This window comes from Diadema setosum, chromosome 12, assembly GCF_964275005.1.
Source record: "Diadema setosum chromosome 12, eeDiaSeto1, whole genome shotgun sequence".
NCBI classification, from domain to species: Eukaryota; Metazoa; Echinodermata; class Echinoidea; order Diadematoida; family Diadematidae; genus Diadema; species Diadema setosum.
Window position 1 is genome coordinate 29,035,131 of NC_092696.1, and position 21,241 is coordinate 29,056,371.

At 35.4% G+C, this 21,241-nt stretch overlaps 1 protein-coding gene across 1 annotated transcript; it reads right to left on the reverse strand.

The window, feature by feature from the left end:
- Positions 1–571: 571 nt before the first annotated feature.
- LOC140236089 (CD151 antigen-like) lies at positions 572–10,821 on the reverse strand. The gene is made up of 7 exons (XM_072316062.1): positions 10,756–10,821; positions 8,755–8,946; positions 7,875–7,949; positions 6,355–6,453; positions 4,916–5,080; positions 2,204–2,287; positions 572–634 (listed from the first exon to the last, which is right to left on the reverse strand). Exons 1-7 carry the CDS (start codon positions 10,819–10,821, stop codon positions 572–574), a joined length of 744 nt encoding a protein of 247 aa, XP_072172163.1.
- Between the last annotated feature and the right edge of the window lie 10,420 nt (positions 10,822–21,241).

Consider the following 21,241-nt stretch of genomic DNA (forward strand, 5'->3'; position numbering starts at 1 on the left):
ATTGAAAAAAAAAAAATTATTGAGACGTAATGTTCGTTAAAGAGCACATAAATCATAATTATTTTGGTTAAAATCCTCACAGTTTAATAACAAATCAAAAGGTCATTCTGACGCATGAATATCCAAAATTCGATTGTCTTTTGAAGCATCGTGTCCATCCTTATTCAAAATTGCCTCTAATTTGACGAGATTATATAAAGCATTTAATTTAGAACAGTAAAATTAATGGCTTCATAACCGTTTTGAGACTACATGTATATTGCATATTCAAAAACATGTAAAACATTAAGAATGTTTATTTTTCGCAATGGCTTGTAGAATGAAGCAAATGAAAAAAAAAACATTTTTATAAAAGATTATCATTATTGTAATCTATACAAGTGCTCAGGTTAACGAAAACAGTTTAGCTACAGTAGATGTGAACATCCCGTGCACCTGCACTAGTGCACAATGCGTACTAATGATAAGCCTTTCAAGCACTGGAGCACTTTTCATATCACACGTTTACAAAACATCAAGGACATGCACGGATAAAACCACTATACGTGTAACATGCCTTATTGCTCGACGTTTATGCGTATTCGCCCTTCTCAATTCCACTAATAACACAGCATGTAAACACCATCGTAAGAATCTGCGTATGAGAAGAGAGAGAGAAAGACAGGGCGGAAGAAAATGGAAAAGAATGGACTAAAATGAATCCAAATGTTGCAGTGCAAGGAAATGCCAAGGTTCGGGAATGGTATACGGGTTGATAAGAAATGAAGGGATATATAATTTTCTACTCTCTCAAGATTCTATTACTTTTTCTTTCAATCATGTCAATGCTTCATATACACCATCAACATCAAGACCTAAAGATGCCTTCAAACTGGCGGAAGAGGACTTACAGCTGACTTATACATTAAATTAACAAAGCTCGTGTTAGATTTTGGTGAAAGTATACATTTACTTTCACAAGTTTTGTCTGTCATTGTAGACTTAGATTGCTCAGGTCTGTCGGCACAGGTGCTTTTCAGTCTTGCTTAACATGAACCTTTAACATCAGAAATATCTAAATGTTAATTCTTTCTTCTTCTTTTTATTATAGCAATGAAAATAATGACAAAGTTGATGATTTCAAGTTACGTGCTGTATACGACCATAAACAAAACAAAAAGTAATGACACTATTGTCACAGTCATCATCTATGAAATTGGTTATAGGAAAAGTAATATTCTGAATGATTGGTGGTATCCACAGAAATGGGATTAGGACAAATATTAACATCTTAATGATGCAAATTAGAGAAAAAAAGGGGGGAAGTTGGATATGATAATAAACACCGGGTTCATGTAAGAAAGGTGAAGCAAACATGATCATAATGAAAATCAGCTATGGGGAAAAACTTAGGTCCGATGTCTTATATGTGAAATAGAAGGGAGAATCACGCCTCAGTGTACAGGTAAGTGCTGGAGTTACAAGGAGTATCCTCAGAAATACACATGAAATGCAACACTGCAACACATATATTGCATTGTATTATATACATAAAGAACCTGAGTTGTCGTGGAAGTCATGTGTTTAAGAATGAGAATCGGAGATGCAATCTGTGTATGGTTCTTCATGCAGAAATAAATGTATAGTTTTCTCCTACAGATGAAGAAAAATGCAACAACAATAACCATCCAAAATTGTGAGAAAGTTCCTATCAATAGAATCCCACAGGAATCAATCGACTATTTTTGGATATCAAAGTTAAAGAAATGTACAGAAACACGCAAGCAGTGTGATGTTACTTATGCCTTCGATTTGTGCCTTTTTGCAGGAACTTTGTTTTGTAATCTCGGAAGGGAAGATTACCCTATATAAATACTTCAATGCAATAGGTAAAATGGTAGAAGTTAGATAACAAAAATATAACAAGATAAGGTAATGTCAACGTTTTTCATATTCTTTCACACTATCTCATGAAAAACAAAACGTATGAATACAAATTATATAGAAATCACATCTTGTGTGTTAGAAAAAAAGAATGGGGCCGTCATGTTATGCTGTTGATTCACATAAAGTAGCCGATGGGCTGCGACGGCGTTAACAGACATTCTACATGTCAAAAGTTTAAAAACTTGAATATTTCCATCTCCACGTCCCCACCCTCTTCTCCTCCCCCTCCTCTTGAGCTGGTGTTAACTAAAACCACTTTGGCTGGTATCATGCTTACCTCAAACACAAGAAGAGCCAGACAAACCGCTCCAATGATCAGGTAGTTATCTTGGATAGTATCTACGGAGGCTGCAACGCAACCCTAAATGAGAATCGTAAGGATAGCAACAACAACAACAACAACAACAACAAAAAGAAATCAGATTAGACTGCAATAAGTAATTCTTTAACGTTACATATGCCGATATGAATACATTTTATTTTGTACATGTATTATCTACAAGCGTTTAATTCATCCATTATATTCATTATCTGTAATGCTTTGTTTAAATATAATATACAATGTATTGCATATAATTTATGTATATAACCAGAAAAAAAAAAATCAAATTTTACAAGAGTCATTTTAGGAAGACTGTGAGATATTCCGTGTCTGGTACATATTTATGCCGTTGTTGTTTTGTCATCCATTTTTGACCCCCTTACAATATCCTTACATTTCCTCTTTTTTTTTTTTCTTTTTTTTTGGCAAGTAAGCAAGCACAATTTTAGGGTGAATGACTATGTTAAACCATCAGATAACAGTTACTGCAAAACTCGTTACACACTTTTATTGAAAGAAATGGCATCATATCATTTTTTTTCCACACGAAATTTCAACAGCACAAGTCGTGTGAACAGAGAGAGAGAGCTGTGTGGTTAAGTGAGCACCCTGTGAAAAGAAATGGAGCAAGAAGTGCTGAAATGTACTGCTGATATTTTTCCTTTCTCTCCTTCCATTCTTTCCATCTATTCTGTCAAGTAGTGCCATGCTTTTTTGTTTCTCCTGTTTAGTTCCGTCCTGTCGTAAATTATATCTGTGATAAGTGTTTGTAAGTAAGTAATTCATTCTTTTTTGAGTGGTTCACAATATACAAGCTTGCATAGCTTTCTATTTTTTTTTTGTCAGTATGTATTACTTTGTTTATCTGTATCATATATCTTTTGCAAAGTTGAATGTTTATGTTTATGATGTAATTTCAGATTTATTATGTGTTACGTTACGTGTTGCGTTTTTTATTATGTGTTACGTCTCATCAGTTGCAGTGTTACGTTTTGTTTGGAAAAGAAGAATGAAAATAAATGAATTGAATTGAATTGATATGGTATAAAGGACGGGGGTCAACAATGGATGATAAAACAATGACTGATAAACATTTAACAGAAACAAACAATTTCACACATGAATATAATGACTTTTGTGCCTTCTGTAAAGTGTTCGTTTTCCTTAAATGTGTGCTCAAACAAGCATGACTCAACAGATCACTCTCATTTTCACACTGCAGTTAGTTATTAAGATTAATGTAGAAATATCCCTGCCGTATTCTTTTGCTAAAATCCGATTCGTTCAAAAGTTATGACATTTTGAATAAGGGAAGAGCTACATTGTGTGTGTGTTTTGTAATAGGTATTAATTCGGATAGGATACATACTTATTGCATAACGGCTTCAGGCACAAAACTGTAACAGCCAATGGCGCCACAAATAATAGTATTACAGTAATCTTTTTGTGTTTGCTTATCAGGCTTTTTTTACAATTTTTTTTTTCTGAAATCGATACCATTACAACTGTTTTGAGAAATATTATGTCAGGTTTTTTCTCTAGTGTGCAGTATTATGATTATTTGCATGCTCCTCTAAGGGCCCTCGCATAACACAGAGGGTACCCCCTCCCCCTTTTTTACCCAGAAGTGGCAACAGAAAAAAATGTGGTTATAAGTTTTTCTTTTTTTTTTCTTTTTGCTTATCAGCTGAAAAGCAGAAAAGTGCGTGTATAAGGTCTTTTCTCCTCTTTTCTTTTCTTTTCTTTCCTTTTCTTTTCTTTATTTCTTGTGAGTTAAAGAAACCCGGAAGTTGCACCCGAAAATTGAACTGACGGACATCTTTTTTTGTTGTTGTTTTTTGTTTTGTCATGCCGTCAAACCCCCGTTTGAGACAAGACCCCATTGGCAAACGAAGCTGATGGGGTGCTATACCCCCTAACGAGTCCTCGTTTGAGAAGTGGGAGGATATGTATTTGCCCATTGCAAAATAACTTTCTACTCAGGCGTGGCAAACCTGGAGGCCAAGCCAGGGTTTAATGACTACAACAACAGCATCTTACGTAAGAGCATGATAAGGATATCTGCCTGTGGCAGACCATTCAAAGTGAACTCAATTTTCTCTATTCTTTCTAAAGTTTTCAATTTTATATTCTATTGACAAATGCTATGGTCATCCGTTTTAAATTTCGAACGAAAAAAATTGACCCATAAATAACGAAACAATGCATGCGTACACAGATCGACCACCTGCATGTATACCATAGAGCTACATAGCCCATGCCAAAACCAAAACAATCTCCTCCTCTCGTGGGTGCCCCCTCCCCCCCCCCCCCCCCCCGCGCTGTGGCGATGACTAATGCTTAGATTAGGCCAGGGTCAAGAAACAGGTGTTTTATATCTTTGGTTTTTAAGTCCTTGATTGCCAAGATATACACTGGCATTGTCTACAGGGGTGTAGCTTCTTCAAACGCGAGATTTGCCTCATGTTTTGTTTTGTTTTGGTTTGTTTTTTTGTTTTGTTTTGTTTTGTTTTTGATTGTCAGCTGGCGAAACCCGGAAGTGGCTCCAGAAATATAAACTACCCCCACCCCATTTTCAATAACGTATCGCGCCGGCCCTGCCCCTAACCACCATGCAGTTTTTCAGATTTTCAGTCTGCGTGATGCTGCCTAACAATGGATACGTACCTCCTGGTGGACTTGAGTTGGGTTGTCGGGTACACCTTTGGTTCCACTTTGGCAGGCTGCTATGTTGTTTTGGTCGACGCAGCACGACGTCGGTACGGCCAGGTTCGAAGCGAAGTTCGTCGCGTACTTGTAATCTTCGTAGCTAGTAGCTCCACAGCAATCAAACTTTCGTGAGAGATATATTTGTATAAAGGAATGCATCAATACTATTGCAAGATATGTTCTCAATGATTATTCCACAATTTTTGTGTACTTTTTATTCTTCTTTTTTCAGGAGTGGGGCGACCATGTCTATGAATTCTGCACTCACTCTGGAAATAACAGAGTTAGATGCAACAATGTTGAAATCATATAAATACAAAGGGCACACTGCCTGAGATTAACACATGTAATTGATACTTTGATTGATAATTATTAAAGGCATTATTTGCCATTTGCAGATGAACCAAAAACCCAGCATTATAGTGTTTCAAAATAGTTCTAAAATGTGAGATTGGGATAGAAATAACCAATGCAAAAATTTGAACCAGTATAACCATGTTAAGTATTGTTAAGCAAAAATGTGAACAATATAATTATGATAAAAAGGTTTCCAGATTAAACCGTCTACAGTTATGGTTTAATGAGAAAAATAGTATCTCCTTATATATCAGGCGTTATTGCAAAAAATGTTATAAGGTAGAATGTTTTGTGATACAACTGACCTACACATATTATATGCATCAAAAATGATACATTGAACATTTTTGAAATAAGTGTTCCCAAAGCCAGGACCTTTAAGATTTTAAGCATGTTTATCTTTTGGACGTTGACATCACGTATCGATGCCTCTAATGAGCCGCATACAAATGTTCTGTAAAAGAAATAACAGTTATTCAACAATAATATATATCCATTAACAGACCAAACAATGGTAAAATTCCATCATCGCAAATCACCTACATTTCAGTGGTATGTAAGGTATAGGCCTATTAATTCTAAACATATTATTATCATGATTATACTTGAGATTTCGAACAAGGTCAATAGATATCGATTACTCACCATAATTCCAAAATAGAATATCAATACGACTGAAAGTGTCGTTAATGACGGTACACTTGACCTATAGCGTCACTAGTACCAGCAACTTTCGGAGTGCGTGGTTTTCATCAAAATGTGTGGTTCAGTCTATTTTGGTTAGCCAATCAGATCAGATACCACATAGGCCTATAACATTTGCTGACTCATTAATATTGACTACGTAGCATATTATTGACCAATTTGGATCAACCACTTCCGCTGGTTTTCTTTGAGGTTCATGAAAATAACAGCAGGACATTTGTCGTGTTTGTAGATTACTCTATTTTCTTCAAATTTAGCATGATGGGTTAATGTAAGCCCTCTGTTTATCAGTCCCAGCATGCAATGCGCAACGTTTTATGACGTCATTTGCTTACCAGTTCTTGCACTCCGTCCACGGACTCTGTGGCAGCATCAGTCTGGCCGTAAGTGTTATTGATGGTGTAGGTCATACCTTCCAACATGCTTTGTTCCAACTAGGAGAAGAATGTTTTGATTTGCTGTTATTAATTGCTTTCTGTATCATTGTAAGACATAACGAATGACTCAGCAAAGGAAAATGATCACGTGAACACATTCCTGTGAGTACAAAGACAATGCAACAACAAAAAAAAAAAAACACGAAAGAGGTTAAGCCATGCATTCTGCAACACAATCACTGACAATAGCTTTAATACTTTAATCTCTCTTTTTTGATAATACGTCATGATCATTAATGTACCCGATTAATTTACTTGCAATGCAAACTAAAACTGCCTGTAAAACAACGGTGCCATGTACACAACGATTAGTTATGTTCGCCCTTCCCTATTTCGTTTTAATGATGGTCGTTCAAGCATACGTATTATAGTGCAATCTATAAACAATGCTAACAGTTATTTTGATGTTGATGGTAACTATTCTGAAATGATTGGATGATGATAATCAAAGACAGATTACTGAAAACCATAATTCAACTTCTTTACTTTTTCTTTACTCTCGATGCTCTTTACTTCTTCCTGTGATACATAATTATGTTGGAAATTAGAGAGAAATGGCTATATCATGATTATTTCAGAATATTACTAGATACCACTACCAGCAATGAATCAATAATAAATTATGCAATAGTGTATAGTCATTAAGAACCAACTTTAGCCATATGATGTATTTGCCCAAAGCAGTTCCGATGCAGAAAACTTTTACAAAATGTGACCGTGCATCACAAAACGAACAAAAAGTCGCACCCCTTGATTTTATGTGAGGGCTCAAAAAAGGTGAAATTGGTCAACCGAGTCAATCTTGAGTTGTTCATATTTTCTGAAAGAGCTATCCTTCTACATTATTCTGTAATTTGGGATCATAACATGAATGGGAAAGTGTGTTTCCAGCAGTATTTCTACAACCCTTTTTTGAAGGAGGGTAGAATGATCAGGTATGTCTTAAAGGCCCATTTTCATTTCTTAAAATCCTTTGCACACTCTTCACTTTCAAGTCTAATAACCTTTGAAAGGATAATGCTACTGCCTTGAAAGTTGGCATTAATCATGGACAAAATGTGTTTAAAAATGTTTGATTTCAGTTTAATCTGATAATCTATTCATTGTTGTTGCTCTGGTGGTTTACATCCTGTGTTTTGTCCCTTTCATCGCACAGCTAGCACAGCTTGGTAACAATTAACTGCTTGAATAGACGCTGTACTTCAGAGCCTCTTTTCTCAGTTCACACTTTTCCGGAGTGTGTGCTTTCTTTCCAGTATTTAGATAGGTTAGGGAAGTTCATTTGAATTGAGTTATACATCATTTTAAAGCTTAGAGTCTGCTCTTTCAGAATCTGCTCTTAACTAAGAATCCGTGTTTGGCGACTTTTTGTTTGTTTTGTGATGCAGGGTCACAAATAGCTGTGTGGGGAATTTTACCTCATCATCGTAGACAAATGCGAGAACTCCAGCAGTGATTTCCATGCAGATGATCAGGATCATGAAGAAGAAATACTGTAAGGAATTAGAGTAAGAGGGAAAAACTGTAGTCAAACATTCAATAAAGAAGCAAAACGCGTTCAAACATTTTAGTTCGACAAAACAGGACGCCCGCATAAATACATGCATGTCATAAATGCACGCACATATTCACAAATTATGGACTGATCAATCCGGTTAGTTGATTGAATGATAACGATTTAATTATTGTTATAAAAGGCCCAACAAACTTAATTCGAACTGAATTTCGACAGTCCTCTCTGTCGAGTCCTTATCATTTCTAATTTCTGTTACACCCTAACATGACTGTTATACTTTTTTTCAATATATATATATATATATATATATATATGTTTAATATTCTATCATAATACCCCAAAAAGTGTGAATATGTCCCTAGTTCTTGTTTGCAAATGAAGGACCATGAATTATGTCTGTCAAAACCAAGTCGTAAATTTTGGAGTTTAGTTTGAATGAATCTGTGTGATAACATAATATTCTGAAATTGTTTGTGTTAATAAGAGAGTAGCACATCTGGGTCTTACGCATTTAATGCATCTATCGGAAAATAAACGGATTTTTACATGCACTGACCAAAAATGTGTATTTCTCAAAGAATATTTATAAATCTAACTCTTTTTTTTTTCTAAAAAGTTTGATGAAACACACACAATGTTACTTTTTATATGTGTGTATGTTTTGTATGTGTATGAATAATAAAACGCACACACACATGCAAATCCGCACAAACGTATACACACGCACACGCACACGCACAAACTCAACCACACGCAACGCCGCACTCGCGGCGCCAACGTACCGTTTTCAGCAGACATGTTCCTTCCTTGACGGCGCCGCAGCACCCGCAGAAGCCGACGATGAAGATAAAACAGCCCACACCTATCGTCGTACCTGTGACTATAAGGATGGTATCCTCCGAAAAGAGATCCGTGTAGTCCTGTTGCTTTGCGGTGATCCACGACCCAATGGAGATCAGAATAATTCCCGCCGCCTGTTATAAATAAAGGCGTTGCGTTGGTGACATTTTTAATGTTGCCTTTTAGGTGACGTGTGAAAGGGCCCGGTTACTGAATAAAACTTTATGAAAAGGACAAACTGGACACTGTAATGTTTCTCATGTGGCCCATTCGGGACACTAAAATTTGTAAATCTGAATTTTTATGGCGTGAAAAAGAATTGCATTGTCCCTGAAAAAAAAAAAAGGAACGTAAAATCCACTGGGATCTTAGTTGCAAGATTAGGCCATCAATATAGATAACTTTTTTTTTTTTTTATGGGGAAATGAGGTGGCCCAGCATCAATGTTAGTGGCCCAGGGCCACCGGGCCACTGGGCCACCCCTAATTTCGAACCCTGGATAGGACAAGGAAGTTCACGACTGCAGAAAAGCAAGATCGGGGGGGGGGGGGGTAAGAATACCCCTCCATGTCTTCTAATCCCAAGGCTTCTAATTCCAGTAGATGGAGGCGAAATCGTCCTTGGCCCGATTCATTCTTTTTTATTCGTCTTTGACAAGTTGGATTTATATTTCAAGTATAAAGGGTGCTATTAGTTTAGGATATCGAGGGACTTCTCCCTAGTAAGATGAATTTAAGTAATATCTGTTTAACATTAAAAAGCGAGTAAATAAGAAATAATTTCAGTGCTCCACTATTGAAATTATTCCAAGAGGATGTGTTATCCTTTCACCCGTCGTTCACTTATGTCTAGTTTGTGGTTGTTGTTGTTTTTTTGTTATACACAATAATGATGATTTTCTTTTGTGACGTATAAGTAGGCCTAGGAAATACCAACTGAGATACATAGGAGTTGACATGAAATCCTAATTTACAATACAGCTATGGAAGTCTCTGACTGCCGGGACATGAACGTTTCATTCGTCTTATATTGACTCGAGCTGGGCCCTGTTTTATCAAAAGATATAATCCCCTATTATTCCTTTATACCACACAGGCTGCCATAGACTTACCATACAAATCAACTATATAATCAATTATATCTCTTATTAAAACATGGTCCTGATGGACTATGTTTGTAATCAGGCTGTATAGCATGTTAGAAAGCCAGCTCGTATTCATGTTTATCGAATTGTTGACAAGGAATGTTTGTGGATGCCGTCAGTGTTCAAAACAGAGAGAAAAGTGGGCACATTGTCACTTTATGCATGATTTTCAAATCTCTTCATCCCCATTTTTTAAAGTTTTTTTTTTCACCCTAATGCTCTTCCTTCATATAATGAAAGAATTTGCTTATCTGTTACAAGCTCCAGAACAATAAAACACTTGTAAAATAAGACTTGTAGTTCGAAATCAATCTTGGCAGTACGAGGACAAATTGTATACAGGGGTAATTAAAAAAAACCAACCCAACAAACTAACAGCTGCAGTATTAAAAACATTCTTTTTCTTTGTTAAGTCATCGAATGCTATAATGGTGCCTCTGGAACAGTAAATAATAATTTGAACCTTGTTTTATTTCCATTCTGCCTATCCCTGTAAATATCGTTACTTCTGTTGGGATTTCTGTTTCCATTTGGTCATGGAAACAATTATTTCCAGCGTTGTTGTTGTGGGGTTTTTACTTTCCCTTTTTCAAGTCAGTGTATATACTGCTGCAGACAAGTCATCGAAGCTCGATATAACATCTCCACATTAATTGTATTACTTCAAGTTGCATCTCTGCAAGATGCCATCGTCAGTATTTTTAATGTAATAATCTACATGCATGAATTCCTTGATTAACCGTTGAAAGGATCCCGAAAATGACGTTATAGAATTTGATAAGCATAGTGAAAGACTTACCCACACACAAAAGTTTAGAATGAATAGAATGAGCTTGGCGATCTTTGGTCCACAACCGGCTACCATTTTGCTTTTGTTGTTGAAAGGGCCTGGTCTGAAAATGAAGACACGAAGAAAATGATGATTTTGAGGGGCGAGAGCATAAACGGATCTTGAGCAATGCTACCCGCTATACGTCACGCCTGCTATCTAAAGTGTCTCATCCTCTTGCGATCACACAGTCTTTCAATGTTTATATTTAGATTGTTGTCAATATCATCATGACAACCGTACCCTTCATCACTGTTACGTCACCATTCCTAAGTAAATTCCAAGCGACATATTGCAAGGCTCGTGTTTGAACGAGAAGTTTCCGTCATGTGATACAAGTACGACATTCACGAAGTTTGCCACAAGCAAGACGACGTTTGATTTACCAATAATTTTAGTATGCTGTCTTTAAAGATGTCTAGAAACTTACATTAAACATTTTGTATGAACACCTTCTTTGTTGAAGGATGCAGTGCAAGTATATCTGTCAATAGTAACTTGAATGACCTCAGAAAATAAGTGATATGCCGAATTAAAGATGGTTACCAAATCAATACAGTGTATGCATTATCTTTCTGTCTAACTATCTAGTTGTATACATTTATATAATCATTTATATAAGCGTTCCTGGCATATAACATAGGCCACGTCAGATTTCTTGGAGTATTGTAAAGAGAGCTGAATTATCTGTGCTTCAATCAATTTATTCAGACTCATGGTAGGTCTACATCTAGCAAATCAAGTTTCTATGCAACACACACACAAACACACACACACATAACATATATATATATATATATATATATATAATATATATATATAGTACAATATATAGTAGGATGGAAGGCGTTGCTTTATTAGTGACTTAGCTGGACAGTCTGTTTCGGCCGAAGCCTCGTCAGCAGACGAAACAGACTGTCCAGCTAAGTCACTAATAAAGCAACGCCTTCCATCCTACTATATATTGTACTACATGGGCTCCTAAATAGTTGAGCACTGTCAGCCATATTGCAGTTCACACTCTACTTACGTATATATATATATATATATATATATATATATATATATATATATATATATATTATACATATATGTGTGTGTGTGTGTGTGTGTGTGTGTGTGCTTATAGGCCTACAATTTTTTTTATGTATGTGTGCATATATTATGCACATACACATACGCGCAGTAACGCTGATACGCACATGATTTTGCATGACTACCTGTTGCGTATAGTGTGTGTGTTCGTGGCGATATTATGTAACACAAGAGACCAAATGACGCCCTGCCCTCTGTTGGGGACATTTCTGTTGCATTACGTCATGAAAAAAAGCACTCTGCCAGAACCTAAATTTTGGGGTCATCGCACTGTTAATCATTAACAGCGATTCAAGGCTTTGATTCTACCTCCAAGAGTGATGCACATTACTAATCGCCTATCAGATAAGATTGGGTGGAGGGGGAAAATGCTTAGACTTTTCGCAAGTTTTATCGCACTGCCTTGCCAACGCCTGCCTTCTAAGCGGCAAATTTTGAATTGTCGTACAGTACATGCACATACCTCCCCCAAAAAGAAAAGAAATGTAAGTGGGTAATATCGACATTCTAATCAGATAATATTGATCTTATACCAACAGGCGATATACATGGACATTATCAGTCCGTCTATGGTATCTATCCACAACCTATTCCACATTTTCGGCAATGTTCTCTTTAATATCTTTCCTGAACTCGAATCAAAATTAAACAAAACATTCTTATTTTCACATAAAGAAGGTGAACATAATGGTATACTATGGTGCATATTTGAATATAGGGATCTTTTACGCAGGTCTCTACAATTGCGCATTTAAACTCTATAGTTCACATCGACTTCGAAGAGAGCATAATTTTGAAAAGGTGTGGCCATGTTCTGACAAAATGAATTATTTGCCCTGAAATGATTATGAATTTCGAACGAGCAGTTCTCTACACGGAACACCTTTAAACACTGAGAAAACATTCAGATATATCAAATTACCACAGCCATGTTAAACATCCAGAATTCACTTGAATGTAAAACGAAACAATGACAACAAACAGAAATAAAAACAAGATAATTTTTCAAAACTACTTTAATGGTATTCATGCTTAATTGTTTTAGAGACAATTAGTCAGTAAGCAATCAAAGTGTATAAAGTTCAGCAATTGAAATTACGTAATAGGTTTTGTACTTAAACTTTTTGTTTTTCTGAACATGTATACTCATATCAATAGGAAATACATTTGGGTTCAAGATAATACCTACAATGTGCCCTTAAGATATCAACAGTGTGCCTGTACAGTCAATTTAATGTAGATTTATATACTTATTTTGTCAGCACATGTCATAATATAATACACCCAGCAAAAAAAAAAAAAAAAAAGAAGGTAAACACTTTGTCGAGTTCATATCTTTCTTAGAAAATTCTGAAAAAAAAATCTCTGTATCACATACCATATCAAAGATTATTTGATTGGCTATCAACCTAGTCTGTCAATATCAAGGGAAATTTTTACGCATGAGTGAACACATTCATTTTTGTCCTCTAAGGCACAAAAGTAGAAATTGCAAAAATTGACATGTTCTCTTACGTTTGAAAATGCCCTTCAAGATAGCAATAATAACAAAAGACCAATTTAACACTATGAGAGACGTGAGTGAAACAGCAAAAGTAAGTTTCCGTTCTCTTTATCAACAGTGGGAAACTAAAAGGGGAAAATAAGAATTTCATATCAACTCAAACATGACATAAGGAGTACGGGCACAAAGATGATTAAATAAACAGAATATCTTTATTTTATTCTTTTGATTAAGTAATCTAAAATTCATGAGACAAATTCAAGAACGAAATATTATTTACAATTTTCCTTTTTTATTTTCATTAATATTGCTTCTTCCTACTATTACTTTATTATTACATTATCCTCCATTCTTCTTATCCTTTGTTGATCTTTTGGGCTTCAAAGATTAAGATCATTTGCTTATTTTTGCAACTTAATTCATATTCTTTGTTGTGTTAAATTTGTCTTTTTTTCTTATTGTTTAATGGAAAAGCACTTACGCATGAATGACAACTTGTTAATTTTTGCTATTTTTTGTTTTGTGCCTTGGAATAGAAACCAATGGTATTCACTCAAAGTTTCACTTTTTATTGACCTATCAGGTTGATAGCCAATTAAATTACCTTTCAAATGGTAATAATTCTTCAACTTTTACTAAAATATTCTATGAGAAATATAAACTTGAAAAAGTGTTTACTTTTTTTTTTCTCGGTATATGTAGGCCTATGTAGTTTGATATTTTAGTAACTAAATTCTGCCAACAAATGAAACGAACGCAGCCCTGCGTTTACATCAACTTCACCAATTCATTGTGCAGAAATGCAGCATCATGAATGGAACTTGAAATACTGATTGGATAGTTGTTGTTTTGTTTTTTTTTTTTGTTCAGGCTTCGTTTTAATATGTTTTCATCTTTAAGGTTAAAAAATTGAAACAAAAAAAATCATAAATCTATATCACTGCATTGCATGCTAATGAAGATTTTATAATTGCGATTAGAACTGAATGAAAAAACAACAAATAAATATCTGATCAATTTATACCATAGTCAATGTTCCCCATATCGCGACAGAGTATCAGCATGAACTTTTTTTGTAAAAAGGTTTACTATCAATATGAAGACATTTTTGCTCAGAGGTATCTTCAAAACGTGTTATAGGATCATATTCAAAATGTCAAATGCTTGAATGTTGATTTATCCAAAATGATTATGAGCATTTCTATAATGCTCAGTCAGCTTACGTTGCTAGTTTGTTCGTTTGCTGTTGGTTAAAGTTTATTAAATGAACCAACACCAGTGTTAAATTTTGTGTTCAAAGGATTAAGTTACCCACATAATATGAGATCTATATGTGCACAGCGCTATGGATGCCCTTCCCAATTTCTTTGCCAAAAGTGCGCGGTGATCCATGAACTTAAAAATTTCGTCCGTAGTAATCATCACAGGTCCACACCCTTCGTGATTACGTAATCGCGAGATAACGAACATAGCAGTCATCTGGGATCCTGTTTTCCTAATGGATTATCGACGTAGGCCAATTAACATTGCATGTTAATTAATAACCAGCTTTTCGGAATATACATCGATACGTTCAACCATAACTTTACTGCTGTCCAACGCAATGATATACAAAGGTGCATCTCCAGCACTACAGACAAGACAAGTTATACAGCAACGCAATCTATAGGAACAAGGAGAACGCAATGCTATACATGTCCAATTAAGTATGAAATACCGGGATAATACGTGCAAAACTTGATAACTTCATACAGTTATTTTTTTTTCAGTAGAACTCAACAAATGGAGTTTGTAACAAAGAGAACACTGTGACCGTAGAAATGAAATACTGTATAATATAGATTATATAATATATATATGCATTATGTGTATGTGCACATACTTATGAAAGTGCGCCTTCCATAGGGTAACAATATTTTCTTTGTAGTATAGATATGCATTTTTCCTACTGTTGTCGATTAGTCACAAACTACATTTCAATACGTTCGTTAGTGTCATGCTTACTGCATTGGTGAGTATAACATTTTGATGGATGATATGACAATATGTCATTTACATACATAATTGATTGGATTGCCCCATGACCGATGATGAAGTACCTCAGCACGGCATGAGCTCCAAAGGAGATCACAGTCATAAAATTTAGAGACAGGGCCTTGCGGTATAAAGTACCTTTACCCTTTCCGAAGAGGCCAATATTCGTTTAAATAAGACCATAATTGGTCAGGTTTATTGAAATCCAAACACCACAATGTCCAAATCATAAATACATTAGGAACTATAGAGATCGAGTAGGCGGTTTTCTTTTACATCAAAGTTACGTTCTGCTGAGCAATGTAGTATTAATTCACCCACTTGACCCTGTAACGAAATTTAGAAACACTTGCTTCGAAAGGAATGAATTAACACGGCTGTGACGTATACAAGGGGAAAATATATTGAGTCACCAGTCAATATTTGTTTGCTGCTTTCCTCTGGTTAATATTTAACACGGCTGCATTGGTGACAGTTAGACCTAAGACTTACTTCATAATACCATTGAAAGTTGTGAAGAATCCTTACAGAAGGCAGTTCACAATATAAGTTTCTTAGGCTTGTTTTGGAAAGTATATGGAAAACTCTGCGATGGATATGAAGACTTGATTCTTTAACTTCCATGGGGAAAAAAATATTGCACCTAATGAAATGTTAAGTCAAGATCTGACCATGATGCTGACGGCGCTTTATGATTTATCCAGACGTGTGTGCTTGTGACTTATACTTTTATGAAACGTTCTTTCAATAATTGTTATCTCCTACACACCTCTTTTATTCTATACTGGTGAAATGTTTCTTAAAAAATACATATGTATTAGGCTCTAATTATATAATCTAATGTATATGTTCATATATATATACCTATACATACATACAACTCCGTTATTGATAAGGTAGTTGGGTTTTATTCCTATTTCAAAAAGTAGACTTGCAAACACGGTAATTGGAGTCTTGTGAAGGATATTTTCATGATCATTGTCATTTAAAAATATGCACATTGTATTGCAACTCATGACACGTACTGTCTCATGCAAATATAAATACTTTGACAATTCAATTTTTCTTTACGAATGTTAAATGAGGTTTTGGCTTTTCGCCGTCTGCTCGATCTCACTCCTTATTTAAGTAATTTTGAAAATGGACTCGTGTTTCTCTCAAATCGGCAACGCAGTCATGATGGCAGGGTTTGTCAACGCCTGTCATGGCACAGGTTTAATACACTGACAGCGCCTACGATGCACTGCCGTATTACCCGCAAACTGTAGCCACTGAAACGCGATATATACAGCAATACGCCCTTACAGCACAAAGCATGTAGAGGGAGAGTTTTCCTAAAGTAATCTGATAATGCAATCACACTTGCGACTCGCTATTTGCACTCTGTCATCACATATTATGGTGCACGCTTGGTAGTACAATTCGGTCGTCATGACGACAGTGTTGATGCTGATACGGACAGCATCATTTTCCAATACCCACACAAATGTATGCAGGCTCGTTTGTTTGTATGTATAATGTATGTATTATATTTAGTATAAAATTCTATCATTTCATATAAATAGTCTTCTTATACAAATGAATATGTATATAAAGCGATGGTACGGATGAGGCTGATGAAAATTATTCACTGTAGATTTTAAAACGCTCTTGGTATTAAATATTTCAAATTTTATTCGGCAGTGACCATGGTGTACATCTGGAACCTAGTGGAAACCAAACAGTTTGATTAGGAACGGTCCCTCTTTGTCAATTTGGGCACGGTTTGCACGGCATAGAAACAACGCCCTATATGACCACATCAACTGACTCTGATAACCACTCCTAGCAATAAAAAATGAATGTGTTACAGGATACCGACAATTGTTTATGTAACAATAGTTGTGTACTGAGCCGACAATGCACGAGCATCCGTCAATGCACCCAAATAATTGTGTTGTAGTCGTGTCTGTGCGTAGAACATACTTATTATTCTTCCTTTATTGTGCCTCATTTTGTTACTCCGTGTATAGGGGGTATCTCAAATTCATATTCACACTGGCTTATTAGAGGAATACATTATTAGGAATCGCTTACATGGTCTCTCCGTTTTCCGATATCAACTCAGTTTGAAGTAATTGATTGTTGAGAATTTATCAAATTCTGCTGACTATGATATCAGTTTTGTTATTCTGTTGGATAGTAGAATATCAAATTGATTTTCTTTAAAATTGCGGGAATATCGAGCGCTCTTCATTGTATTGCCGCATGAGACTCTATACTGCCATTGAAGCCGAATAGTCGCCATTCGAGCACAATCCATCCCATGTGTGCCAACATTCCTAATTATGTTGGCATTGGACTGTCGCAATAAATATGATCTGTCAATATTCGCAACAAGGTAAAAGGTAAATTCTACTGAAAGAGAACAGCTGATCTCGGGAAATTTTGTATCAAAATTTCAGATTTGATAGATGTAGATCTAACAAAATAATAGTTACCATAACAACAACAACACTCATTATTACGATCGTGATTAATAAGTGTCATCAATAATGGCTATATGGCAGTTGACTTGGTATAAAATGTGTAAATATTAGATTAAAGCTTATAATGTAGCAGTAGGAATATCTAAAGCTTTACCTTTAACATGAAGAGCATACTCGTATCTAAATTCCTTAAACGTCTAATATACACGCTTGGACAATACTTGTCGTGGCGAGAATGCTACCACTAGAAAGAAGACAATGATGTTACCTTGAATCGGATATGAAGACGGTTGATTCAGGGAGAAGATACCTAAGTCAAACTGTGTGGTTGCGTGTAGTCTCCAGCGTCGGTAATGGCGCAAAAATAGAAACGGAGTTTTCTTATATACGACCGATTAACGCCATGGAGATAATGCTGGCTCGTAAGGATAGCGCCAAATACGTAAAAACACTGTTACGGTATCGGTGCATGCGCAGTGTGAACTACAGCATTTTCCAGCATCGTGGAGGTATGATGTGGGCGTTTGTAAATGTAGACTTACCTATGATTAATGACGGAAAAATTTCTTGACCATGGGAGGAGTAAGTCGACAAATGAGTGTCCTTACAGGACATAGAGATCTGACCAGGGGATAAAAATCTTGATCGCTCTTATACTTTGCATTTGTGAAAACGAGAATTTTTTTTTTTTCTATTTGTACAGTCCAGCATAAAGAATGAATCAGTGATTATGTTCACAGAGAATGTAATCCTAAAGTCCTTTGGCAGATTTCAATAATAACCATTTTCTATTGGTAATAAAACACACACTTACTCTTCCCTGATGTTTCCCGAATGATCAACTATATTGCTGAAATAAAGCTTGGACATCAAAAGCAATCTTCTTTGTGAAGAAAAACAACAACAAAACCTCTTAATGTGAGGTTTTTACGATATAGAGTATCTGCGTGTGTGTGCTGTGTGTGTGTGTGTGTGTGTGTGTTTATAGTTGGTATGTCCAGAACACTGGATAAATAAAATTTATATTGCCTATAGTCCTTTTTAGCATTTTGTCATTTGCAATAATTCCTACCAAGGGCAAACATTAGTGACGATCTACGCGTTTAGTTTCTTACCATTGGCTCAGTGTTATTTCGCCAGGAAGATTTTCAATCGAGTTAGTTTGTATCATGGTGTTTGTTGTTCTTGTTGATGATGTTTGTTTGTTGTTGTTTTTTTTTTTTTTGCAAATGAAAGGGAAAGGGATTGACTCTATTCGATAAATAACGAAAATGAGTAATAGTATATCACAATAACTGATAGTATGGAATAGAATAGGACCTACTTCGGTCATTATGTGTATAAGACGCTGGAGTCATCAGCGAATTAAATAAAATGTAAAGTTGCGATGAGCATATAACGTCATCGATGAAACAGATTTCACAAGTCATGTACATCCGAGCACATACGACTTGATCACTGCTTGCAGATAATGATACCTTTGGTTTGGTTTGGTTTGGTTTTACATCTGTATTTTCCAACATTTATTAATCATCATCAAATGCAATCCAGATATTATGATATAACACCCTATACGACTAAATATGTAATCGAATTCAGAATCTGACATCAGACATATTATAAATTCAGTATGTTAGACGGTAAACATTTTTTTTTTTTAGTAGAAGAAGTAGTAGGTACCTCGAAAGAATGAAGGACTGTTTTTGATTTTAGTGTTCGAGTAATGAGCTCCACACGTCATGTCCTAAAAACATGTCCTAAAGGTACTGTTTACCATCGGGAGCAGTGATTTAAAAATGTTCAAGATATCACATTTGATACATATGTGTAGGTCAGTTGTATCACAAAACATCATACTATATAGAAATTTTCGTAATAAAGCCAAAATTATAAAGAGATATCACTATTTCCCCCACTAAACCATGGCTGTTATAGATGGTTTCATCTAGAAACATCTTTGCTACAACGATTGTTCACATTTTGTATATCTAACAATACTTAAATCATTACAGATTCAAACTTACATTCGTTGTTTCTATCCCTAACACTCACATTTTAGAACTATTTTGAAGCACTAAAGCTGGTTTTGTTGCTGTTGTTGTTGTTGATGTTGTTTCATCTTCAAATAGTAAATAATGCCTTTAATTGTTTTCTTTTGTACTATAGTAGAAAGAGTGCTTCGATCTTGGTTTTGCAGCAGTTTCCACAATCACTATATACAGTATGCACTGGATCAGATAAGGGGAATAAAAGTGTTATATACAAAAAAAAAGAGACATCAAATCTTTCAACTTGTATAATCATAATACATGTATAGCAATTATGTTATTGAACTAGATACATCGTTGACATCATCATGCCAAATCATGAAAATTTCCCACTAAAGAGATATACCATTTCATAATGTCGAGATTTAAAATTGAAGCAAAAGAATGTTGAACATTCATGAAATTATTTATGTTGAAAGCTTGTTAAACCAAACCATAACCGACTTTTGCTTAGAATGTTAAGAATAATGCATTGATCGTTGTGGTAAAAACATCAATATATTTATGTGAATATAATATTGGTCTAATCCGCAAAAAGAAAAAAAAATAGAAAGTCAATTTTGGAGAGGAACGAACAATGCTGTTCATGTACAAACTATAAAACAAAAGAGGGCCCGATGAGGAGCCTTACAGAATTCCACATTTTGGCCCGAATTCACGAAGGTGGTACAAATGAAACCATGGTTTAAACCATGGACAAAAACCATGGAGCGCCGAGTGTCGCACGGAATATTTCGTTACGAAATTGGTCATTTCGTCGGCAAAATGACCGTTTCGTTAACGAAATGTTCATTTAGTTACAAAATGTTGTCATTTCGTTACAAAATAATCATTTCATCGACGAAATGACTGATTTCGTAACGAAATATTTCATGCGACATTTGGCGCTCCATGGTTTTTGTCCATGGTTTAAACCATGGTTTCATTTGTACCACCTTCGTGAATTCGGGCCTTTATGTTTTTTAGTATTTACATTGAAATGAGACCTATCGTTTATCATTTGTCAGGTATTCTTCAAACCGTGCCAAAGATGTGCTTCGCACTCCGTATCAGTTCATGGATCAAAAAGGGGTGATGGACCGCATCAAATGCCTTTCTCATGTTTCTATAAGGTCTTTAAAGACTACAACATAAATGACAGCATTACACAAAACCCTGCAGTAAATTAAAGTCTCGCATAATTTTAATTACACACACACACACACACACGCACACACACGCACACAATTTGTATCAGTTTGCAAAGTATAAATGGAAAAGTACGTTTACTTAAAAATGTTGCTCTCTCAACGTTAAGTTACATATCT

Coding starts and splice junctions, on each gene's coding strand:
- LOC140236089 (XM_072316062.1), bottom strand. CDS start 10,821: ATGGTAGCCGGTTGTGGACCAAAGATCGCCAAGCTCATTCTATTCATT. Junction 5,081..6,354: donor TGGACGGAGTGCAAGAACTG/GTAAGCAAATGA, acceptor CTCTCACGAAAG/TTTGATTGCTGTGGAGCTAC. Junction 635..2,203: donor TGGCTCTTCTTGTGTTTGAG/GTAAGCATGATA, acceptor TCTCATACGCAG/ATTCTTACGATGGTGTTTAC.